At 49.3% G+C, this 26,426-nt stretch overlaps 1 protein-coding gene across 1 annotated transcript; it reads left to right on the top strand.

Moving 5' to 3' along the window:
- The first annotated feature begins 1,945 nt into the window (after positions 1-1,945).
- On the top strand, positions 1,946-4,343 carry LOC142591392 (uncharacterized). Its single transcript, XM_075703719.1, has one exon. It carries the CDS (start codon positions 1,946-1,948, stop codon positions 4,031-4,033), a length of 2,088 nt encoding a protein of 695 aa, XP_075559834.1. The 3' UTR covers positions 4,034-4,343.
- The last annotated feature ends 22,083 nt before the right edge of the window (positions 4,344-26,426 follow it).

The following is a 26,426-nucleotide window of genomic DNA, read 5'->3' as shown; positions in this document are numbered from 1 at the left end:
TCCACTTTCGTCATTGCCGTCTAGCTCCTTCACAGTGTACGTTCCTGAGGGGTTAGCGCGACCACTGGAGCACAGCTTTGCCAGGTGTCCCTTCCTGCCACACTTGTAGCACGTCGCTTTCTTGTGTCTGCATATTTCCGAAACATAGTTCGAGCCACATCTCCGGCATTGAGTAGCCTCGGTCACGGATCCAAGCCCGCGTCCAGACATCTGCGGATTGATCCTGTGCTTCTGCATGAAATTGGCAGCACCGTTGTCGTTGAAGCTCCTCTCTTGCATTGCCCATTTCTGCGGTTTCCGCTGCTAGAGCAAATGCTTCTGCCTCCGCCAAGCGAAACTTCTTTTGCGAAAACATGTGTCGTCGAGCTTGTTCATCGCGGATTCCGCAGACAATGCGATCCCGCAACATGCGATCGAAAAACTTATTGAAACTGCAATCTTTTGCAAGACGTCTCGGGTCGGTTATGTAGTCCCGTACCTTTTCGCCTTCTGCTTGGTTCCGCATGAAAGAAGCGTAGCTCGCTGCTATCTCGCTAACTTGGGGATCGAAGTGGTTGCCCAGGTGCTGTACGATGGGCCTCATAGCTCAGGTGGTTCATCGATTCTGACTGGCACACACCTTGAAGCACGCAAACCACGTTGTCACTTAGTGCTGACACCAAGAAGCACATGCTGTTTCCCTGGATCTGTGATGCCGTGGCCCTCAAAGAAGGCCTCCAAACGGACCCGGTAAGTGCTCCAGCTACTGGGCGTCTCGTCCAATTCAGGTGGCCTGGCTGTCATCGTGCAGCCAATCCGACCCTCTTCGCCACTGAAATGACGGAACGTAGCTGGCGGGTAATGGCAGAACAAAGAATGCACATTTATTGCTTGGTGTTACTGGCTTTACAACGAAACAGAAAACGGTCACATGACTGTACATGATAAGAAAGAGTGCGACACGTGTAATCCGTCTAGCTTATGCTATACATCAGCACGCGGGCTTGATAACGTTGCATCGCGCGTGCTTGATTACACTACAGTACCCTCCGTGACTCCCAGAAAAAAAAGGATCGTGACCCATTTAGGGCCCATGACCCGTAGTTCGAGAAATACGGCGCGCGCAATACAATTAGGCCACAATCGTGCGATTACTGATATCGTGCAACGCGAACCATCTATTTCACACAGTCACCGAGTGTTGATTTCCATAGAGATTCACACACTATGACACGTACTCACATCGGAAGCAATTCAAGAAACAGGCGTTGCACATAGTGCCACCGTCAACTAGGACTTCGAAATGTGCGTGCTGTGTTTGCGATAATTATCAGGTCCATATTATGGCACATGCCTACAACGGGTGCTCAGACAAGAAGCATGTAGACCGGCGGGTTGATTGTGATGATGATTTCAATACTAGTGTACATAATGCACAACGGGGGATTGTCAAGATATCGTGCCAACGCCAACTATCTCTTCGCGATGATCACCATGTGCTGATGACGATGATTTCCATGCTTTGCCACACACCCACAGCTCATGCTTGTAGCGGCCTGGTGCATTTGAAATAAATAAAAAAAATTAAGGAATATAAGCCAGTATAAGAATTGTCGCCGTAGCACGGTTGCACGAGAGCACATGGGCACACGTGTTAGGAGTAATGATAAGTGTAGGCTTCGTGAATCTCTTTTACGCAGAATACGCAGAAATATGAGCCAAGCCCAGTCGCTGGAATAGATCTCGTTCTTTTGCTACCGCGCGGTTTGCCACACGGCATTGTGTTTGTTTAGGTTATACGGCATATGTTAAACGGTACTCGACCTCACAGCCTTGTTACGGAAGATTATTGATTCGTTGGCTGGTTGGTCGGTTTACTGGTATATGTGGCTCGTGGCCATTTGATACCGGCCATAACTGCGGGCTGGCGAGAAGAAGAGGACAAATAAGTTCTGAAAGGGGCTTCATGGCTGCCTCCTCGTCATCGGCCGTCGCAGCGGGCCCCACAGAGAGCGACGACGAGGTCGTCGCCGAGTTGGACGTGTACGTCTCCAAGGCACTGGCTGACAGATTGTACCTCGTCCAGTATCCGCTGCGGAAGCCCGACGGTAACTTCGACGAGAAATGCATCGCGGCGCGAGTCAAGCCCGGGCAGAAAAAGATCGAGCTCGAATTTGCCCCCTACAACGATGATCCGAGCTACAACGCGGAGCCAGCTAAACAGTTCACCGGCGAGGCGACGGCATCGGGCGCCGATTTCGCCGCGAAACTTGAACACGAACCTCAGGCGGACGCCGCCATTGAAGAGTCACAGGTAACGGTGGCAAGCACAGACCTCGGGCGGACGGTGAAGAAAAATCCCCTGGAAGGCGCCGCGATTGCGAAGGCGGAACCTTCGACTGACATCGCATGCGCCGATCAATCGTCGCCGGGAGAGCAAACGGCGGGCTTAGCTGAGGGAGTGGCGAAGGCTGAACCGACGGTGGCCGCCATCAACGACCAGTTCCCGGAGCTGGAACTCACGGTAACAACGGAAGCTAACCAGCCACTGTGGGTACGAAACGCGACGAGTGTGGGCCCCGTAAACGACGTAAACGTGGAGCCTGGGACGATCGATGGAGTGCGACGTTCCATAAAGGCGGAACCCGACGCGAAGAACTGCCTTCGCCAGTCAATAGAGCTGGAACCTGCGACAAGCGGCGCCACTCATGAAAGGTCAGCGAACGTAAAAACTAGCCCGACGAACACCGGCACCGCCAACCACTGCGATGGAGGGGCGAGGACGTCGACGCACAGGCGCGCCATCACGTCCACGGTTGCGACAACTCGTCCCGAAGATTACGCCGTGGGACTCCTCCTGCCGGGCGAGCTTCACCTGACGCCCCTTCATGCCATCGTAAGGATGGCGCCGGTGTTGCACCATCCCGCGGACCAATCGTCGGACAGCGACGGCAAGACAATGCCAATCCCGCCAGCACCTGGCAAAAGCTCCGCCATAGAGCCGGAAAGTGGCTACGCGAACGACAACCTGACCACGCAGGCCGAGCTGTACGGTAGCGAAAACAGGGTTGACGAACGGTACCCGCGCACTCGCCAGCGACGCTTCTCGCAGGTGCAACGCGAAAACGAAAGCGAACCGTGGGTGGACGCTACGGTCCACTACAGTGACTCCGAGATGTGCCGCGCCGAGAGGGAGCTACTAGTAGGACCTCGAAGCGAGCGCGAGCGACACGTCTCGTCATGTACTGGGGAACAGTATGTGCGGATGCTTCTTACGGAGCAGTCAACGGCAAGGCATCCAAACGAAGCACGTTCGCCGACTCACGCCGCGCCAGACGCGTCCAGCTCGCAGCAGCTGTCCATGCACGTCATCAGCTGCCTGCCGCTCGAAGAGCAGGTAACGGCCATCCTCAGAAACGCCAAGGTGATTGACTTCGCCAAGCTCATGTCTGTGCTGCCGAACACGGCTGACGAAGATGCCGTCCTCCATACCCTGCAGCATGCGGCGGTCCTGGTGCAGGGCTGCTGGGTGGTTAAGAGTGAGGAGCTCTACCAGGGGAAAGGTTTCAGCGAAAAGACGGGAGTGCGCCTGGAGACGCTGTGTAACGCCCGCGACCTGCTCTTATACGTGTACACCCAGACGAGGCACGTCGTGGCGTCCGCGTTTGCCGATACCCTGAGGCGGTTCCTCTGTTCGCTTCCCAGTGAAGACCTCAGGGCTCTCCTGGAGGACATCGCCAGGCCGACCCCTGACGGCTGGGAGTTCCTCCTGCCGTACGACTCCCAGTTCATGGAAGCTCACCCCGACGTGGTCCTGGAACAACAACGGGTGTGGAACGACCGGCGCGTAGTTCTATCGAGGACGTTCCGCATGGACGTTCTGTCCATAATGTCGGGGCTGCAGGAGAGGCACATAGGTCATCGCGAGTCTCCTTCAAACGATGCGGCTGGAAACAAGGCTTCCCGTCATCGGAAAACGTCCAACACAGTGGAAAGCTCGCCGAGGTCTTCCTGCGGTAGTCCGGTCGCGAAGCTCAGCAAGACGGCGGAATGATCCGCTGCAATGATAGCTAGTAACATTAGAGTCTTATAGTGTCCAAACTCGAGCAAGTTGGTGAAGGCTTTTAGCTATGAATCAGAAACATTAAGCTCCCGCCACGGCCACGTCGTCGAAAAATATTTAGTTTTTATCGCACTCACGTCGGAGTACGGGAACGTCCTCTAACCAGGATAGGACACGTCTACCTGTTAGATTGACTGCGACATTGAACTCATCGGAGAAGCTGTATCCGGCCTTCCTGCGGCACAACCTTGCGGCGGCGACTTCCGTAGATATTCTGTCGGCATTAAATCGTTTAAACGGCTTCGTTGGATTTGTGGTTTCTTGGCACTCAGACAGTGCAGTGGGTAGATGGCACGTGCTGCTGCTACCTATAGGTTCTGTCGCAGGGCCGTGAGTTACATATGCTAAGTAGCGGCGGAGGGCGTAGTTTTGTTTATCTTCGCCATATGGGGACGAGGTATAAGCTTCAATTGCAGAGATCACCCGACGACGAACATGTCAAGGAAAGGGTGGATGCTGTACCGTTCAGTTCTACATGGGGAATCTTATTAAAATACCAGCAACAATTACTACTCATATTGGACAACAGGGCGTCCAGAACGATATTTTATGAGTCGGCGTCTAATATCGAAAGTATTTTATCGGTCACCGATGCTTTTCTTTAAGAAGCGAAGACGTCCACCCTTTCTCGTCAGGCGTGGTGTGTACATCTGAATACGCGATTTCTTTTTGTTAGTTGTGGGCAGCAGCGACAAAGAAAAAGAACTATCAGCCCAAGCGCTCCGTACAGATGGTTAACCAGCGAAGCTGAAACGTGCGGCCCCGGTGTTTATCACTGGGTAAATGCCGACGGCTCATTAAAGTCTTTCTCAATTATTGGTTGCGTCTTTGTGTTTCTTAATGATGTTACAAACACGTTCAGCTGCGACGGAGAGAATGACGTCAGTGACGGTGTGGGCGCAGTCCACCGCTGTCGCTTGCGTTTGTTGTCTCGAGTTTGCTCTGTGGCGTGGTTAGGAGCACCCGCCAGGCATTGCCGCTCGCGATCCTTCAAAATTAAATTGCTTCAAAATTAAATCTGCCCGTCACGTAAGACAATGAATGGCTTATACCTCCTTAAGCCATGGCCCATGCCCCCGTAAACGCGGCCTCCCCATTACGGTGACAGAAGTGAAATTTTACGCTGGAATAACGAGCAGCAACGGAGCCGGCTGTGAAAGACAGCGGCGCTCGAGCCATTACTGATGATGATAGTTTTCTTTTCTACACACGGACACTATAGCGGGGCAAGTCGCCCTCAACAGCGTCGCTGTAATAAATGCAGCAGATCCAACGAGTCGGAATCTATATACAGCGAAGCTGTGTGTGAGTGCATAAAGAGTGTACGAGTGCACACTGTGTGAGTGCAGTGTGACTGTAAGTGCGCACTCACACGGACACAATGGCGGGTGCACACAAATTACACCGATCCTTTTGTTAAACCGAGTTGCTGACTACTAGCGAGTACGGCGGGCGCCTTGAACGCATCATGGTTTCAGAGGCAGGATACGCATACGTATACGTAGCGCAATTCGAATCCATTCCATCCGCTGGCGTTTACTTCCTCATTACCGAGCAGCCGCAGATGCACAAAGGCGAGCTTTCTGGTTCTTTCTTTTTTGTTCCCCCGCACGTCCTGTGTCGCTGCTGTCGCGGATGCGAGTGCCGTCTCGTAGTGCTGCAAGGAACCCAGCGGCGCGAGCAGCACGCGTGCTCCGCTGCGATTGGTTGGCATATTCGGCAAGGGAGGAACCAGGCCGCAGGCATGGTCACGAAACCCGGCGACGTTCGCAAAGCAAAGTTTCGCTTTTTAAGATTACGGCAGAACCCACCTCACGATGAGTGTCGATGGTAATGCGATCATCATTCAAGGAATGTAGCGACACGCAGTATTGCTGAAGTTGCATTTCTTTAAAATCTGCAGCGGTATTCCGAGACTTCTGTTGCTTCGGTTGTACGCGACATGTACTGGCCGCTACCGCGAAAGGGACAGGATTTCTTTTTCTTTTTTGTCAAAGAAACAGATCGGGCATCTCAGGCGATCTTTGCTTCTAAGATTCATCTCGAATGTCTCGATGACCTTCCTATAGATAGCTGGACAGAATGAACGGCCGTCCTGTACGTTAAAGAAAAGATAGACAAACGCACCAGTTGTGTGTGTCTTAAGTTATATTTTCGTCCACCTCTTCCTATCACCCCGCTTTATCATTCCTGACGTCCCACCAACTATCTGAAACCTCCATCCCGGTCATCATTTACGACTGGCTACAGCCATCCACTCACCGGTTTGCAGTTTGGCGGGGGCACCTACTATGTATTGCTTATGTTATGGGGTTTAAACGTGCCACAGCAACACAGGGACTGTAGGAGACACGCCGTATATAGGTGGCGGGCAGCGCATCAACGTTTTACAACGTGTAATATACGTTAAGGCGCCGTGTAGGGCCAATTGGATTGTCATGACTTTCAAATGGAGACAGAGGACACGACAGACATAAAAGAGATGGCAAGATGGTCGCAAGTCCCGCTATCGACTGTACCTTTTATTTCATGACCGCGCTGATTATGTGCTGGCTTAGAAGGGAAAAAAGGAAGAGCCACCGCCAACCGACCCGCCGTAGATATGTTGCACCCAATGTAGGGCAACTTGCCAAACACTGATCACGTGGTGTGCGCCCATCGCGGACGTTGCTCTTCAAAGTGATACATATCACGAACACGCGTTTCAGTGCATTTTTACAAAACCTTCATTTTATTTATTACTTTGAATTTACTGCTATAACTGTTTTGTTGTCGCAATGACGCACGCAGATGTTTATCGTTCTTGTTTGAGAAATGTTTTTTTTTTTTTTTGCCAACGTTAAATCGACGCGTGACCCGCGCACGATAGTCGGTTTAATGGGGTCGTTGAAGTAACCGGGGCCAAAGTATTCCACCCAGCCGCAGAAGAACACAATTACTAGAACTCAATAAACTTTTTCCTAACGACGAAGTGTCTGAAGCACTGCTTTGCTTCCGGTTTTGAGACGTCTGCGTTAAAGCGTCCGACAAATACCACCGGTGATAGATTGGCGGCGACGTACGTTGATCAACGCGCAAATGTGCGCGCTCCCTGTCATCAATCGTGCCGTCTGACGGATGTTTTTGTATGTGCTTTTTGTATTGAAACGAAAGCTGCGCTGTATGTTCGCTCCACGCCTCTGCCTTGCGGGAGGGAGATGAGCCATGGCTCCCAGCCTTGCAGAGCCGCCGGAATCGACCCACGGAGCTTTCTGTCGACGTTACGGACTCTAAAGAGATCCCGGTGATCCTAGCCATAGACAGCGCCACTTTTAAATAATGTAAAAAAAAAAAAGAACGGACTTCAGCACCAGTCACAATCACGCGAAATGAAAGAAAATGAAGAAAGTGGAAATTCGTTGGAGGAGGAGGAGGAGGAGGAATAAACGTTTGTTTTCGAAACAGCATCCCGGGGTAAACCACGGTTCTACTCTGGGTGGGAGACCTCCTCATTCCAGGCCAAGGAGGCAGCGAAGGTCAGAGGGTTCCTGAAAATTCGTTGTTGCTTTCTTTATAAAAAATGAAGTGTGTGCACCAAACCGTTACTTGGTTCCCGGCGCACAGCGGGACAGTGGAGGGAGCCCCGCGTAACCTCAACGAGGTGGCGCACAGGGAGGCACGAGGATTAGTGTGCCGTGTACTCCCTGAAGGGGCTGGATCTCCCGCTCCTGAGTACAGGGACCAACCTACAACGAAATCAACAAGCACTATTACTTAGGGCGCAGGGTATTCCCGTTGCCACATCCTAAATTAAGTAGGCCGCAGGCGGTTACATTAAGGCTTCTGCAGACACGGACGTACCCTAACCCGGTCATCATGAATAAAATTAATCCGGACTGCGGGGTTTCAGTCTATTGTAGTAAGTGTGGGGGTTTGCTCGATTTACAACACATGCTGTGGCGCTGCTTGGCGTTGGCCGGCGATGGTTCTCGAGGTGAACAGTGGTGGCAGCGGGTGCTGCACAGTGAAGTGCTGGCGGACCAACTCAGGGCTGTCCAGAGGGCCCGTGTGACGGCAGAGGGGCTCGGCCTCTCTGTACCGACGTGGAAGCGGCCCGCATCAGTCCCAGACTGATCCCTCAGGACCTAAATAAAGTTATTCATACCATACCATACCAAGCCTGCATGCGTTCCGTTAGGAGCGATAGCTGCACCGACGGCAACAAAAAAAGATTCAGGGGATCACTCTAGGTTGGCTCACGTTCCAGTAGCACGGCTGACGGTCTAGTACTACCTTTCACACGAGCAAGGAGCGCTGACGCCGAGCTAGTGGCTCAAGCTGTGAAGATCGACGACCGCGCGCTAGTGCACATCCCAGTGCCACATACTTGCAAACCTATTTGCGATCGCTTTCACTGTTCCCTTGGCACACAGCGAGAGCAGATCGATTCTCCGGTGGCCTACTTCAGTTTAGAAATGCAATCGCCCTAAACATTCATTATGCAAAAGAAGAGGTGATGCGTGCCGACAGGACACATGAGTAGAGAAGTGGACAACACTACTCTACTCTTGTGTCCTGTCTGCAAGCCTCACCTCTCCTTTTGCATAATGAATCCTTACCAACTAGCTCAGCTTTCTGACGTTCTAAGCCCTAAGCATGTTTTGCTGTATCGTGCCTGCGCTATTTTGCTCTATGGCCATACAAATATCGGGCTAGTTTTGTGTTCCATTACTTCCAGAGCGCAGCAAGAACACGGATGCAGAGGCCGTGAGACAAGCACAAGCATTAACTTCCAATTAAGAGATGCTTTAGCTCGGGTGTTCCTACCTTCATACATGTAAACGGAGAATTCGTTTTTTCTCGGCAACCACTGCACCAAATTTGGTGAGGTTTGTTGCATTATCAGTAGAAAAACTTAAAATCTAGTGACTGTTGGTTTCGAATATCTTATTTATATTGTAAATGTTTTATGAAAAATTGGCAAAAATCGAAAGTTTTCAGAAAACGAAACTATTAAGTTTGCAACTCAGTAACTGAGCAACGAAAAATGATATCACAATTATGTGGATTGCATCTCATAGCACACTTAAAGGGGACAAAATTGATATGATACACATGAATTTAAAAAATGTAGTAATGTGTAAATACAGCTTTTACAGAACCCATGTACACAACGTAACAAATTCACGTAATATAAAAATTGACATGTCGAATTTGTCCGCTTTGAATGATGAAATGGACGCCCTTTACAGAAACGCGACATCTGTTCTTGATGCAGAGCTATTAATTTGCAAACTTCGTGGGTCTACTTTTCTTTCGGACTTTCGAATTTTTGAAAATTCTTTGCACAAAATTCAGGTACTAAAGCGAAATTCCGCTTCCAACAGTCACTAGAATTTAACTTTCTCACTCAAATGCAACAAAATATAATTAAAATCGGTCCAGGGTTTACCTCAGAAAAGCGTTTTGCATGCATTTGAATAGGCCGCGTCGGAGTTGGGCCCGAGCTAAGGCTTCCTCCTAACTTAACTAATTCAGCGTTGTTTTTCTTGCCGGTTAGAGGACGCATGGGGTTCTTTGACGGGAACTTCGCAAGCCGTATGCAATGAGCACATGCGGTGAGTGGCAACAGCTTTGCTCTTGAGTGCTGTTCACAATACGCGTCGCGGTTGAGCAACTGTCGCGTTTCCCTGCGAGGCGCGTAATGGGATGGACGATTGTTCCGTCGAAGAGCGGCACGTCGAAGAACAGATTTGCGTCAAACGAGTGAGACCTCTTAAAAACGTAACAGTTAACAGGCCGTGAAGACGTCACTGAGAAGAGAAAGCAGCGACAGCGCTCTAGTATCCTTTTTTTTTTTTTTGCCCCCTATGTGTTTTGTCCTCAGCCTCTTCCAAATTTCTGTTGGCCGCAAGTTGCCGAAAGATGATCGGGAGCTCCGCGATCCGGCGCTCGTCGTAGCTGGGAATGCAGCCGCGGTATGCGAGCGTAGATACCTAGAAACGAGAAAAAAAAAGAATTAAAAATGTAGAACACCTTATCGCAAGTAATAATCTGAGAGCAAGATGTCGCGCCGTGACTCGTCCAATGGCCAAAGATGGTACTAGCGTCCCACTAAGCAGTCAGGTCGAAATCGTGGTGGCATTACAAATACCCGCAGTAACAGAAACGAAAAAAAAAAGAAGCGTCACAGTTAGCCCTAACTGGTTCGCATTTCAGTTGTCAGCCCATCAGTATACTTACTGGTTTCTATTATCTTTTATTCCCATTACCCCCTTTCTCGAGCACAGGGTAGCCAGCCGGTCTTAGAACTGGCTAACCTCCCTGTATTCCCGTCTGTTTCTCCTCCTCCTCTCCGAAAATTAACGGCCAAGGCTACAGGAGAACGTGGTACACTTTCTGCGGAAAACCGGTGGCTTTCCACAAAGCGTGCGCAAGGACACATTAGCGCATTTGTCTAGTTATTCATTAATTTGTCAACATACAGCGGCCTATTGAAAGATCAAGCAGGAGCGTGCTTACATGTGCCAGCATGTTTAAAGTCGTATTTTCAAGTCTTGATCATCATTATCATCATTATCTTCATCTTCATTATCATCCCCCATTGTGACCCCTTTTCTTCCCTTCTTCCCCTTCCCTTACGTAGAGTAGCAGACCAGGTGCTACATTTTCCGGCCGACCTCTCTACATTTTCCAGTCATTCAACTACTTCTTGTGTGCAAGTCCTGGCATATTTCTCTTTACCGAGTGTTTAGCCTCTGTAATGAGAAAATGGGCCATCCGTCTTCGAATGTGAAAGAGTGACACATTGGGGAAGGCGTCGCGTGATAAATGTCTCGAAAACCACCCTTGCAGGTCTCCCGGAAGGGCTGGCTTGACCGGCCACGATGACCCGAGGCCCTCTAGATTAGCAGCAGGTGCGGATTTCCGGCAGGCCCGTGGACGACGCCGATGACACGCCGACGAGCTGCTTAAACCGGCCAGCTTATCGCGACGGGCCACTAAACGCTGATGTGTTTGATACGCTACCTAAATTGTTCTTCGCCAAAAGGCACAAAAACTCTACTCCCACAATTTTTTTTTTAAATTGGGCCCCTCCTAGCTGACCACCAAAGTGGAGTCGAATAAAACGTACGTGCGAAAAGAAAAGAATAACAAGGTACTACGATACACACGCATCGTGGTTCTTGTCTATAGACATAGTATGCACGTACGTCATTCAAGGATACTCCACGACTTCCGGTTTACGGCGGCGCCATGTTGGGGAATCTACAGGCCTATGCGCGTGCGCGCCTGTTGATAAGGTTCCCCAAGATGGCGGAAGGTTGGCGACAGCAGCGGATGTGACGTCACGTGCATACTATGTATTGGACTGTGATGTGTACCCCCCGCAAGGTAACTTTTACTCTACAACTCTCGTCAATTTCGTTTCAGAGCAAAGTCGCGGCGCTCCTCTGCGGCCTGCGTTGTTGACTCTTTGATTCGTGCCGAACGCTCCGCCAGCAAACCGCCGCCGTACAGGTACGGCGGTTGAAGGGGACTTGCGCGGCCGTACAAGTTCCCTAAAGGAGGCAGCAAACAAAAGAAAGTAAAAGGGAAAAAAATTAGGCCACCATCGCCGGCACACTTCTATCGTGCCAACTTTTATTGCGCGTGCATTGACCGCAGAGCACGTCAGCGGCTTATGTAGAAGCTTTAGCTCTACATAAGGCGCTGTTCATAGTGTTCATGTTCATAGTGCTGCAAGTGTTACTGTGCTGTGCGGTGACAGTGTGCGGCGACGGTGACCAATTGTAATTGTATGTCTGTGCTCCTTTCTTTCTATATCTCTACTTTGTTATCACTTTACCTTCCCCTCCCCTCTTTCCCCAGCGTAGGGTAGCAAACCGGATCTTCCCCTCTGGTTAACTAACCTCCCTGCCTTTCCCGTTTCTTCTATCTCTCTCTCTCTCTCTTTAGCTCGGGTGCTGCTATGTAAACACATGTAAAAGGAGAATTCGTTTTTCTTGTCAATCACAGCATCAAATTTGGCGAGGTTTGTTGCATTTATAAGAAAAACTGAAAATCTAGTGACTGTTGGTTTTGAAATTTTTGATTTAGAGATCGAAAATTTTAGAATACGAAACTGTCAAGTTTACAACCCTGTAAGTCAGCAATGAAAATTCAAACAACAATTATGTGAATTGCATCTAATAGTACATCCAAATCGAACAAAATTGATATGTGACACATCAATCTCAAAAAATTTACCAATATGTAAATGCAGCTTTTGCAGAACCCCCGTACATAACGTAACAATTCATGTAATATGTAAAATATTACATGAATGTAAATGTAAATATGTCAAAAAAGCGAAAATGATTGCACCCGTGGTAAACTGTGCCACCAGCTGACGTCAATCGTGGCCACCACGTTCGGGCACTACACTCCCGTTTCATACGTCAGGTGCAACGCTGTGGAAGCTACGCAAGAAGTCCGGTCGCCAAAGTGTGTCACTCCGCGCGTATCCGTCTGTGCTCCGCTGCGCGCCAGCGGCATTTGCTCGCGCGACCATGCACTCGAGGGTGGCGCGACGGGCTGCAATTAAAAAAAAAGATAACGAGAAGAAAATTGATTTAAAACGACGCGTTAACAACCCTATCAGTACATGGATTGCTTATAAGGGTAAATCCTTTTTTTATTAATTCAGAACTGAGCTTACACAAAGAAAAGTTTCCCGCAGTTCGGGTCACGAAACACCGAACTATTTCCAAGTGCGAACGCAGCCACTGCAAGAGAGTATCTCTAGCCTCCACGGCGTCGCACCTGATGTACGAAACCGATATTAGCATGGTGAGAAGGGAGCGTGCAGTGTTCGTGACCTCACGTCAAAGCTATCCGTACCTTTTTTTTTCTTTCTTTTTCTGTCAACTCCGCGCGAGGCTCTTCGAGCTGCGATGTAGGCGGCAGCTTCGGGCTCGTCCGCAGTGCGTCCCACGGCGAAAAGGTCAACAAAATCAGCTTTCACAATGATCTCAGACATGAAACACTATCTGGACGATCATTGTGAAAACCAGTTTTGTCTCGGATGCGATGCGGTGCTCCTTTCGACGAAGCATTGGCGGCAGGGCCTCCTCGTAGCTAGAGATTTGGACGAAAAGAAAGAAAAAAAAAAGAAAGCGCGCGATATACTGAAAGCAGGTTATTAAAAGATAATCACCGACGCGTTTCGCAGGCACTCCATTAGTTCCACGCATTTTGCGTACAATATTGTATGGGTATTACACGAAATTTGTGTGGAATCCGCATAGATTTCGTAAGAACTATAAGCAAAGCGCACGGAAAATATATGGAAATATTGGAATAGCATATGGCACGTTTCAGTAGGAATACTACAGCGACATACGGAGGTAGAGTGGACTGGTGGAGTTTAGTGTCGCAAGACTGTCTGTATTTGTCGCGCACGCGAGATAAAGATCTCAATTATTAGTGGCGCAAGTGATATCAACCTGACGACACAAATTGCTCAATATTTCTTGCGTATTTCACGTGTTATTTTTTGTCTGTGCAAGAAAGGTCAACAAAATTTTATAGAAAGTATCAGTTTTTTTGCGAGTGCAACGCATTCAAGGGGGGTTTGTGCTATTAACAAACGACTTCGTGCCGATGCTGCCAAATCTGTGAATTCATATCTATCAATCTAGCTTACCTTAACACGTGTCTTTAACGCACGCTCAGCCTAGAGGCATTGTTAGACTTCAAAAGAGGATGCGACATTGCAGCTGCTGCATTGGCAAAACCACGGCCATCGTAAACACAAAGTGTTCTGATTTAACGCAGAAGTTTTTTAAATGAACGTCGATCATCGTAGCGCTTTCTTATGTAGTTTAATATATACTTGAATCGTTAGCAATAGTGTTAACAGTACTAATTACGGGTCGTCTGACTGCTATTCTTCGTTGAGCTCCTCCGGGTAAAGCATTCAAGCAAACAATTCAGTGGTGTGACAAGAAATAAATTAGTTTCTTTTTTTGCAAGTGTACAATAGCTCTATACTGTGCGTTGTTTATTAAATCTATGACAAGTAGGGTTAAGATTTCGAAATTAAGTTCAGCGTTTTTATAAATAAAAAGAGTAAAAAAAACAATGCATGTCAAAGTGAGTCCTCCTCGCCCCTGATACGCTGGCACGTTTGCACAACAGCTGTGCACTGCACAGTGCACGCTTTACAGGCGCGTTAGTCGAGGCGTTTTGCAATATGCGATGTAACAAAACAAAAACAAAAACGCCTCTCTGTTACCGGCTGAAAATTTTTCGAACATTGGCTGCCTAACGTTAGGCGAGATAAGCACGTGAAGTGCTACTGAATGGCATGATGTACTGCAATGCCACTGGAATAAGCGTATACAACCGCATACAGCTTGCAGAAAATAAACGTAAGCTCGAGCTCTCACCTCAAAAAGTTCCGGCTACTGGTACAGTACAAGTTTCTAAACATATTCCGAGTTTCTATCCGTTGCGCTGTGAATTAGAAATTCCGTCTGCTATGGTATCTGTCATGTTCCGTGATACATGTTCCGTTGCTCAAGCGGGGCAAATTTCATTCCCGCATTCGGATCACTGTGAAAGGCGATCGTGGTTCTGTGTTGATACTATCCAATTGTGTGCTCACATTTAATATCTCCCCATTTTAATGGAATATGTACCTTTTGTCTGTTCACGATGTGTTTTAAAGACGATGAACTGCAATCAAGACTAAATAAAAAGAAAGATAAGGTCCATCGAAAACAGACGTCTTTTATACAAGCAGGAAAGATGTTAGGCAGAAAGGAGGGCATTTTACGGCTTCGAGAATACACTTCCCAAGTCAGAGCATTTACAATACTGAATAGCTCGAAAAATTAAAAAGAAAGTTTGGGGAGTAGTAGAACACAGTGACTGAGTACTATCTATAGCTACACGTACTATGCCTGAGGCTTCTACAACAAGCTCTCGGTTTTTCTTTTGTGTGTGTTTGTGTGCGTTCATTTTCTGTCAAATAATGACGGGTGGCATTTCAAAAGTAATCGCTACGGCTGAACAACGAATAAACTACCGATTGCCGTTTTCAAATCGCTACTAAAGAGCAAAGCTACCCTGCCGAGCAACAGTACAACCTTTTTTTTCTGCCAGTCAGCTTAATATTTGTGAGAACACGTTGGAATAGCTAATGAAAAGAAAGAAAGGAACGTAGAAAAAAGTGGCAAAGCAGGAACCGCACTCCGTTAACAGCGGAGATTGCGTTAAATATGAAACTGGCGTTATAGTTAAATTCAATAAGACTGCGCTCCCTTCTTTTTCTTTTTTTTTTAAAGCGACGTATTTCGTGGAGAACGCAATGGAACCAAGCGGCACACACCAACCGAGAATGCCCCGTGGGTGCGGCCCCAAGTAGGGATGCCGCCATACTAATAATGCACAGAATGAGCGAAGGTCGTGGACATAACGGCCGAAAATTACGCTTGCGGGGTCGGATTCATCCGTACCACGACGCAGAACCTTTCAGTCCACTATCACTCGTTCAGAAACAAACAGGCGATCCATTTCAACACTGGCGCCTTCACTTAACCACGTGCGCTGTCAATTCGAAAAGCGCTTCCTGCCCAGCGGCGCTTCTTCGGTTCCCCGTCTGTTCGAGAGATGGCGCTGCAGCCCTTCGTCGTGGGGGCGCGCGCTTCCGCAATTAGCGTGCGGAGATGAGGAGGGTAAGGGCGAACATCCCAACTGCCACAGAGCAACTTCTGCGCCGAGAAGCAGGCGAAGGGCGTGTAGGGTGAATTATTTGCAATGGCCACCTCGTAAAACAGTGCCTCGGAAGTCATTAACGATGTAGTTATTTTTTTTAAACGAACATGAATGACAGTACTATGTACGGCCGAAAGAACGCGCCCAACATTCGGCATTAAACGTTTAAATACAAGAAGGGAGGAAGGATGCGCTGTGGTTTCTCCATGTTTGTTTTGTTCGCTTTTGTGCGATTTCGGTTACCGGGACGGCGTACAGACTCGTCCAAGCACGGTGTGTGTGTGTTGGGGGAGGGGAGAATGTTCGACCCTAACATTCTCCGAATATTCGCCACGGTTTAAGATATTTCACCGCATCGAGGTCTGTGGAAGCAGTCGCTTCGTTTTTTTCCATTCTCCCTCTCTAACTTGATTTCAGAGCAGAGCGTTGACAAACCCCAAAGGCGTAGCACTTTAAGGAACTCCAGTAGAAACTCTTGCTGGATTCCTAGATGTTCTATCCCACGTCGACGAGAACTTTTTTTTTCCTAAGCGTTCATTGACTTTCTCGTGGAAGACCAGCAACCGCCTCGTAACAGTAAACAACAGCGTTCAGCTATTGTTTTCTTTAATTACACCAGGTGAGCGGTGTAAACCAACAAAATTACAAAAAGACAGGCATAGTGCGTTGAGCATAAAAAGGCCGAAAGCTTGCGCTCTACAAGACGGCGGCGACTTGCTGCAAAATGCTCCGTCACGCCTGAGCTACGCTCAATTACATCGTCGTTGCTCACAGCGCGCGACGGACGCGTCCTGAAGAGAGAGGGGAAAATGAAAAAAAAAAGATAGAAAAGAACAATCAGCACGGAACAGCACACCGCGGACTGCTCAACAGGTGGCGCCAAACAAAACGACCCCCCTCCCCAAAGAACCCGCGCAGTTCGACAAAAATTGCCGCGAACGCGCAGTCGGCTAGCAGAAGAACAAGTGAGCATCTATCCATTACGTGTAATGCCGCACCCCCTTGCTTCATACCTTTCGCCTGCCTTCTCTCATCCTTCCGCGGATACACGGTACCTGCCGAGACGCCAGCGCTGCTGGCGTTAATCGCGAGCATCGCTTAGCATCTGTCCATTACACGTAGTGCCCTCGCTACTTCAGACCACTGAGACCCCTTCGCCCCCTTTCTCTTTCTGTGCCTTGCGCTCACGGTGCCGACAACACACCGACGCTGCTGTCACCTGGTGTTACTCCCCGGCATTAAACACGCGCACAAAGCGACGAAGAAAAAAAAAACGCTTTAAAAAAAGAAAGGGACGAGGGGGGGTGGAACTGACGCTTTCCGAGAAATCCAGAGGCAACGTCAGCAACAGCAGCAGTAGGATCCGCTGCGGGTCAGCTGTTTCTATGTGCGATAAAATGTTAGACCCAATAAACAAACGAAAGGACGAAGGTACAAAAACCTGTTTCCGGAAATCCGCTGTAGCTGTTTGTTTGTACACAGGGGGCGCACACACGGATAGCTTCACGTGCGTTTGTTGTTTTCGTTTGTATACTTTCGTTTTTCGCTCTGACAGGACTACGTGCCGTCTGTTTTCGCGGGGGGAAGGGATTGGACGAGAGGAGGAGAAAAACAAAACAAAAAAAACCACGAGAACATTATGGCAATGCTCCTGGCCCGTGCCTCGGCGAGAGATCGCGCGCGCGCATGGCCGCGCTCGAGCAGCTGTTTCTCTCGCACGGGGTCGAGAAACAACGAGAATAAAGAAAGAAGAGGTAATAGAACGCGCGTGCGCTCTTAAATACATACACAGCTATCCACATTATCACAACGTCCTCCTCTATTTATCTAGCTCGCTAAATCTCTTCGTGCTATCATTTAAACCTCCCCTCTCTCTCCCCCTCCCTCCCCTCTTCGTCTTCGCCTGCCTTGTATTCCGACAACTTCCGGTTATTGGACAACGCAACTTGCACCGACGTGGCCACACACAGCACGGAAATGCGCGCGTACTGCAGGCGTCGTGTGTGTGTGGGTGCGTCCGACTTCCACTTAGTCTCTTTTCGAGTGAGTGAGTGAGTGAGCAAGAGAGAGAGAGAGGGTTATTTTCCGGAGGCTGCACATATTTGCCTCTGTAGGCCATTACTTCCGTGAAGTGTGACGCAAAACAAAGCGGAACACCGAATCTAGATCTTTAAACGCGCAAGAGATCGCCGCAGTTCTTCAACGGCGCCAGAATCGCTTGCCTCCACTAATGCTCTTCGAGCCCACGCCATTCTCCCTGCGCTCGCTGTGAATTAACGTCCGGCGATTACTTTAATTGCTGTTAATTGCAGTCTAAAATGCCGTCTCCTATTGTAAGGCCCCAAGAAAATATGCAACAGCTGTCCCCGGGGCACATGAAACCGCAGTTTTTATCTTCATCAGATTAGACACAGAGTAAGAGAGGCGAAATTCGCACGAGCACTCTCTTGACGTGGGTCTGGAGCAACTCCTCAGACGCGATACAAAGCGAAACTTAAGACATTTAAGGAACTTGAAGATTTGGGCTACCTGCGATATAAGTACGAACTGGCTTAAACATCTCTGTTCGAGTGTTACAGCATCTGAGTATTTACCAGATTACCGAAGTCGGCGGATCGCAGTAGCACAGAGTAGCAAAGCTAGTAGCGACCTCCTGTGACGCTTTGTCAAACTACAAAGTTCTCGAAAAATATATATTTTTTTTCTCTAGCGCGAGCACTCGCGTCAAACGCTCGTAAAAAGGGGCGCACGTTACCGACTATGTCGCTATCAACGCTTTACGCGAGCAGTTAAGCAGAATACGGTACTCAGTGCAGTATTAGCTTTGTCTACTCTGCCGTTAAACTCTGCGTCCCGAGGTGTCGCTCCCAGCGCAGTTGCTGTAAAGTTGCCGCGAGATTGCTGCCGCAAACCCCTCCAAACCCGGTAGTCGGTAGATGCCAGTACGTCCACTACAGGGAAGCCTAAACCCCTCTATTGACGAGAGCCGTACGTCCGCGGGCTAAGGGCAAGACATTTCCTCGGTCAGCTGCACAGCTCGTCTCCTTTTGTCTTCCCTTTATCTGCCCCTGGAACGTCGTTGACCCTTGTCACTCCCACACAAAGGTGGCGATGACGCTCGCTCCAAGGCCCAGTGACACAAAACAAAGCAACTCGCGATCGCGACGCGCGGTCCGCCTTATCTGCCCCGAGCCGTTATCAGTGGCCGCTACAGAGACCATTGTTCCAGGAACGCGGCCGCGGCTATCCTGCCTGTTGTCGGCGCTGAATTATGCCCCGCAGAAAAGCGCCCGCCGGTACGACTGACGCTTGTCAGGTCGCCGGATAAAAGGCATTCCGGATGAGATTCGCGGTTGGGGAATGCGCTAACGGCAACGGGGACTGGAAAGTGACTCGTGTGATTGCCATTACGCGCCTTGGATGAGGATACGTGCATGGGAAGTCAAAAATTTCGAATTAAGTGAGTGCAGAGAGAGAGAGAGAGAGAGTGAAAGAGATGTTTAATGATAAGGAGGGCCCGGAGGTAAAGCCTGAGGCACGTTCCTCAGCCCAGCTGCTGTGCGCTGGGTGAAGGGGAAGAGGGAAAGAAACGAGACGGGAGGCGATGCGCACGCTGGGAAGAGGGGAATGACAAAACGTCTGCTCGCCGTCCCGGCCCTGCGAAAGCGGATGTCCAGCGAAGCTGTTGCAAAACCACCACGACAACTGCTGATGGGGGTATGCAAGGCTTTATTGATGGTTCGGATGATTGTTTCGAGCTTGTTCTTCATTGAAGCGTATGCTGTTCTGTGTGTTGTATGGATGATTTCAATGAATGCAGACACTGCTCGCTTCACTCTTCTGAGTGCTTGCAGCCTTTGAATTACGAGGGTGATTGCATTTTCGATTGCTTAGAAAGGCAGGGGAGGGGTTATCAGCCATCGATGATGATAATTTTTGTTCACGGACGGACACTAAAACTGCCGACTATAGAGAGGCCAACAGCTTCGTTATAAAAAAAAAGAACAAAGAATCAAGCTGGACGCCCTTGAGAACTATATCTAGTTCTGCCGAGGGCCAAACGACAAGTGCGGTCGGGCCGCGTTAATTCACTGAAATCCTCGGTTGAACAAAGAGAATTCGCAATGCATTCGGTCACTCTGATCGAATTTACCGGATAATCGTATCAAGCGAACTTTAATTACCGCCGCTACACTGAAGTTGACATTTGTACAGCTGCGCAATAGGCACAGACTCCTCCTATTGCAAAGAACGTCACACAGAAACAAGGACACGTCGCCAGGAGTGTGAACGACTAAAGTAATAACTGACCCGTGGCGTGCAAAACCCAAAGCGTGGAACCCGATCGGTTCGTGCCGACACAAGGCCTCCATCTAGGCAAGCGAGAACGCTCGGAAGGCGAGGTTGTATATGCTCTGCACACCATGCCCATAGGTCGGCGATTTCAGGAATTCGAGAGCAAAGAGGATGGCGATCCCGTTCTGACATCCGTTTTGAATTGAACCTCGCAAATTCTTGGGACGCGACACGCGCGAGAAGACCGGGGCTCGAAATCGGCTTCCGTTTTTATGGAGAAACAGCTTTGATAAAAACACACAAAATAAATATTATTTTGCGTCACAATATAGTGGTAGACTCGCCGTTCCTCTAATACCAAGTACTCCAGACTCTCCCCGTGAACCCTGGAGGCTTGGTAATCCAGAAAAAAGAAAGTAAGGGTACGGTGGCGACGCCACCTTAACATTTTCGCACTAGATCACCATGACGTCACACGCTCTGACAGCGCCTACTCGGTGCTAGTTAGGCAAATAAAAGACTGAATCTTTTACGAAAGCAAGATCAGATATACAAGATACTATCTTACGCATCTTTCCCGCACACGAACGGCCTAGTGGCGACAAATCATCCCCAACTTCCTGACGCCCAAGCGATGTTGTGTTCGGCATATGTGACGACGGTTCAGCGATGAAATTGTAAAACTAAAGCGTTTTAGGATTTGAGAACGAAGACGGATACGAAGAGCACGAACAGAATGCTGCATATGAAAGTGTTGCTTTTATTTGGAGATATGCGAAATGTGGGTCCAAGAGCAAAAAGGGATAGCCGATTTTGTGGTGAAAAAGAAAAATGGAGCTGTATAGGCCGGCCATGTCGGGTCGCTAACTGGTGGACCATTAGAGTTACGGAATGGATGCGAAGGGAAGGAAAGCGCAGTCGAGGACGGCAGAAAATTAGGTGGTGCGAAGAAACTAGGGAATTTCCAGCTGCAAGTAGGAATCAGCTAGCGCAAAACAAGGATAATTGGAGATCGCTGGGAGAGCACCTTCGTGCTGGAGTGGACATGCAGAAAGGCTGCTGCAGATGATGTTGATGATGCGAAACTGCCGACTGACCCGAACAGGACGGCGGATGTCGTCCTAGTGGTGGGAATAAACTGTGTTCAAACGAGCTGGCGCTGCCATCCTAGCGACTATCTCTTCCTTACTGCATCCTAGCTGCTCGCAAGCGTGCCGGCTGATAAATGACGCAGTGAGCGGGATGTCGGCTGTCTGGTGTAGGGCGATCCGATATTACGGAAAAGCCCACTTCCAGTGTTTCATATATCCCGCACTTCTCGAAGTAAATATACTAAATAAATGTCGGTTAGCGAAATGTTAATAGAACTTTTAAGGAAGACTCGACCTGTATAAAGTAAGCTATCATTACTCTTAAGATCTATCTATCTATCTATCTATCTATCTATCTATCTATCTATCTATCTATCTATCTATCTATCTATCTATCTATCTATCTCTGTCTCTGTCTGCCTGTCTGTCTGTCTGTCTGTCTGTCTGTCTGTCTGTTCGTGTGCCTGTCGAAACGATTCAGGAAAAACAAAGTGTTACATATGTGACAGTCCGCGCACAGCTGAGATTTCGGGCACGCATGAAGCAAACAATGCAAAGGTGACGTCTGTTCCAACCGCCGCCTGCACGCAAGTGGCGTGGTGCGGGCGAGCGACAATGACATGTTCCCTTTAAACCTTTGAAGCGCCCGCAGCTACCCTTCTCGTTTCCTTGGCAGCTAGGAGGAGAGGGAAAATAATGTTTCAGTTGTGCTTTCGCATCGGGCATCTTGAGTGCGCCCGTCGACGGAACGCACCGTCTTCGAGTGTGCCGCGCGCTCGAACAATGCAGTGCTCTTCTCGGGAAAAGTGTCTCAAAGCGTGAATATTTCGGGCGCCGATGCGTACTTTGTTTCCCGCCCGCGCAAACGAGACACTGGGCAAGTCTTTACGTGACAACGCATCAGAATCGCGGCGCCAGGAGAGGTATCCGACACGAGTTAAGCTAACAACGCGTCTCGTGCGTTTTCCGGCCGCGTTCTACGTTTTCAATGTTGACAGTGCGCTAACGTTCGGATACCTGGGCACTGATTTATGCGCCCTAATTACCTAAGAGACGCTACCAGTGTGTGTGTGTGCGTGCGCGCGCATTACACTGTGAACGAAAAAGCGTCAGCTAGTCTACACAAGTGAAGTGACACGCGAACCTCGTCGCTGTGACATTAGGCGGCTAATGGCAGCGTCAGGGACCCTGCGCGCCCAGTAGCGTCGAGGGCGCACAATAAGTGACGTACCCGTTGGTCGCCTATTGACGACACGAACCTCTGGCGCCGGCTGCGGCCAGGGCTCTGCGGCTGCAGATGCCGAGTACGCTCTCCGTGGAAGAACACAAAGGGGAGGCAAAGGGGGGACGATGGGCCATAGCTGAGTCCGTCGGCGACAGATAGGCCTACGGCAACAGTGTACAACGCGAACCGCATACACACACACACACAAAGCCCCGACGATAGAGAGAAAACTGAATAAAAACACACACGCACAAACAGAGAGAGACAGAGAGAGAAACAAAAAAAGAAACTTATCCCGGCGTACTGCGCTTCTGGCACGAAAAGTAGGCTGCGGCTGCTGGTTACCTGGAAATTTTCCACGGACAAATGTCATATATTCTTCTCGGCAACACGTAGGGAATGCCGCTCGCGAAAGAATGTTCTCTCTCCCTCACTCTCTCCATACTTTCCCTCTCTTCTCGAGTTATGCATACGCTTGCGCTGAAGTTGCAACGGGAAGTATTGTGCGCGCGATCAGGAATGACCACATGCGGTTGCACAGTAGAAAATAATTTTTTTAAAAAGGACACACGTATGAGGCTGCAATTTGCATTACTATTGGGCGAGGCGGCCCTCACGGGAAAGGGTGTGGAGAGGCCAATGTACAGGAAACGTGAGGCGATAAATAATAAGTTGCGGCACAGATACGTGCACACTACTTGTGTCGGATCGTGAACGCTTCAGTCTTGCAGCGATCACAAAGGCTTGCTTACAGCGTCACAAAACGGACGCGAAAGGAAAACGCCGGTGGCGACGCGACAGTGAAATTTCAGCACTAGCTCTCGCCGTCAAGTTCGACAAATTAAACAGCGCCTGTTCGGAAGACATTTTCTTAGTGTGAATTAAACAACGGTTACGGAAAAGTCAGAAGTTGAGAAAACGTTCGAGCACGGTAACATTGGTGCTTTTTTGTAGGGGGGTGTGTGCGAAGATTCGAAACTTTCGAGTGACCAACCAATTCAATTCAGTCTCTATTTACTCTCAGACAGAGAACGAGACAGGACTAAAAGCTCACACGCTTGACAGAGGTCCTGCACCCTGGTGTGTGCCGAATAGCCTCCTATTCGATTCGGTCTTCGAATCGAATAATCAACATTCGTAAATGCGAATATTCTTCGAATACCTTTCGAATATTTCAAAACGTAAACTGCGGCCATTTAAACATAAAATTGGAGTAAATGCTAGATTTTAACCCCCGCGGCCGCAATACAGACGTGAAACACGAAAACTTGGTTGTGGAGCAGGCTATGTCACTTAGGTAGCCACACTTTAAAGGCTATATATATACGGCGATCAATCGCACTCTCTGAAGACTCATGTGCTTGCGAAGGAACTACTCGTGTACCCCTAATGCTCGATTTCTGCTTTTTATAAACAACGCCCCATAACATAATGGCAGAAACTCGCTAACTTTAAGAATGCAAGCACGTGAACACCGTTTTATATTATTTGTGATAACGGCTGCTCACTATTCAAAGACTATCCGAAAGCAATTCGAAATTCCACTCGATTCGCCTTTGGCACTATTCGGTTTGTATTCGATTCGGTTTCAAAAATCACAATTCGCGCACCCGGAATTGTGCCAAATGCCGCGAAATCGTGACGTCCGACGGACGTCATCCACGTCCTACTGACGTCATCCGTAAGCGATTTCCGCGCGAAGTTCGAAACGCCAAGTTTCTAAATGCTTGTACGGTGCGTACGTTCCGTTGGTTTAACAAAATACACATCGACAAAAGCAAGAAAAAATATTAATGAAGAGGAAACGTTACGTAGTAAAGCTTGACATTTCCGGCTCTCTTTGTTTTCGCGTTCCCAATCATTGACGGCAGTCTTCCCAAAGCGGCCGTCTCGTGGATTACCGGGATTTGCGAGATTTGATGGGCGGAAGAGAATGCAGCTGGCACTTGTGGTAACATACTCTTAAAACATACTCTTAAACAACGTATTGCGCAGGAGCCTACTGCGAAAGCGACGGCTGCCTGATAGTAGTCCCGCGTAATCACGCCACTATTTTTTTTTCCTCGGTCTATTCAGCGGTGATCAGCACTGCCAACAATTTGAACGACGTACAGAGCTGTCAGTGGTTGCCTCTTCGCCAGAAAGATCTTATCACGCGAGAGAAAAGTTACAGATGGTATAGCAATAACGGAAACAAAAGCGCAGTTCATATATCTATCTGTCCACAACACAAAAATTAGAAATCATCGCGCCCCCTTTTTGAAATTACTGAACTAACCGCGCTCTTCAACATGGGAAATAGACGTCTTAAAAGTATGTTCCCTTTACGCTAACAGAGGGCGCACCACTCTGTTAACTCTTCAAGAAAGAGAGAGATGGAATAAATAACACGCGGCTACGAAGACAGACAGCCGGTATTCGTGGTTAAGTTGCGCAGCCGATGTAATTAAAGGGGTCTGCTCTTAACTACAGTGACGCATCTGGTCGTAGGTTAGTACTCGCGTTGAGAACGTCATCCGGTGAAGGCGTGGCCAATCACCTGTTGCAGAGTCCAGTGCAGACGGCGATCTGGTCTAGCAGACGGCGCGTGTACAGCTGTAGCAGACACCAACAGCAGCAGGCAGACGACGACGGGGCGAACCTCCATGAGAGAGAGGTGCGATTGCGCAACGCACGGCGTTGTATATCAGGTTGTCGTGCGCGGATCTAATGAGAACGGTATTTAATAACAACATCCGGCTTTCTCTTCTCTTACTTCTTTCTTTCTATAATGCCACGCCGCGGCTCGGTCCCTTTGAACGTGACGTCGTCAGCCGCCGTATGCCGCCGCCGAAGCGTCTGTTGCTGGCCGACGGCATGGCGCGCGGACAGCAGCGTCTGGCAGACGACGACGGACCGTTTTGGCAGACGACGGCGAAAAGCGTCGTCTGGAACCGTCCTTGACGCGTTTACTCCCGTGCGTCTGTGCGTTATGGCGCGTTGCGCAAGGGCTCGTGCCGCCTTCTCGATTCCCAGGAGAGAAAGAAACCGCGCGGCGTCGTCTTGTGATGGCGTCGGGAGAGCGACCGAGGCGCCTTCTTCTTCCATGGGAACTCGGTTGCAACGTCGTACCCACCGCAGCGAAGCAAACCGCGCGCGGGCAGCAAGCAGGCAGACACAAACCGCGCCCCCTGGTGTAACCTCGTGCGCGCGTGCGAATCGTACAGCCCGAAATAAAAAATAAAGGAACATAAGAAAAGGAGGAAAGGACGCTGCACTTTGTGAGAAGCAGCCCGGCTTCCGTCAAAGACAACGTGAACTGTAGTACAGCAGTTTGTCTACGACGCAAACTATACTCGTTTTTTTTCTGCGACATTTGTGGCTAATCGTCTGCGACGCAGATTATTTCAGCATACGAAACGACTCGTTACACCCCCACAGCTTTAATTTTTCTGAACATTGGTGTGTGTGTGTGTGTGTGTGTGTGTGTGTGTGTGTGTGTGTGTGTGTGTGTGTTAAAACATTTATTGTGATGAGGTCCGGAGGCTCGACATCTTAAGCCAAGGCGGGCAGCTCCCACGTTGGCACTGTCAGGCCAAGCCTTTCAGCGACATCATGGGCCCTCTGGACTGCCCTTAGTTGGTACTGAAACTATGGGCTTTGAATCCTTTTCTCCCACTGTGTCCATTCTTCAACGAGGTTGGGGACAGTCGCGGAACACCCCGCCAGCATATGTCGGCAGCGCATGAGTAATTTGTATTCACTCGGACGTTTCGTACGTCTTCAACGTGTGACGTGATTTCGAATTCGGGGAGTCTCCATTTGCACCGAATGGCACATTCCGAAGACTCTTGCCAGAAGAAGCAAACGCCCGGCCGTCTCGGTTTTCGGCTCATGGGAGGCGCGTGTATCGACTATACACCGTTAAAGAAAAAAGAAAGGGGGACTGACCGCAGATAACCGTCTACGACGACTCACGTCCGACAGCATG

Source organism: Dermacentor variabilis, chromosome 8 (assembly GCF_050947875.1).
Source record: "Dermacentor variabilis isolate Ectoservices chromosome 8, ASM5094787v1, whole genome shotgun sequence".
Classification (NCBI taxonomy): domain Eukaryota; kingdom Metazoa; phylum Arthropoda; class Arachnida; order Ixodida; family Ixodidae; genus Dermacentor; species Dermacentor variabilis.
The sequence above is the reverse complement of the archived record's forward strand: the minus strand, read 5'-3'. Positions and strand labels throughout refer to the sequence as shown.

Bases quoted from the DNA above. Each gene is read 5' to 3' on its own strand.
- LOC142591392 (XM_075703719.1), top strand. From the start codon at position 1,946: ATGGCTGCCTCCTCGTCATCGGCCGTCGCAGCGGGCCCCACAGAGAGC.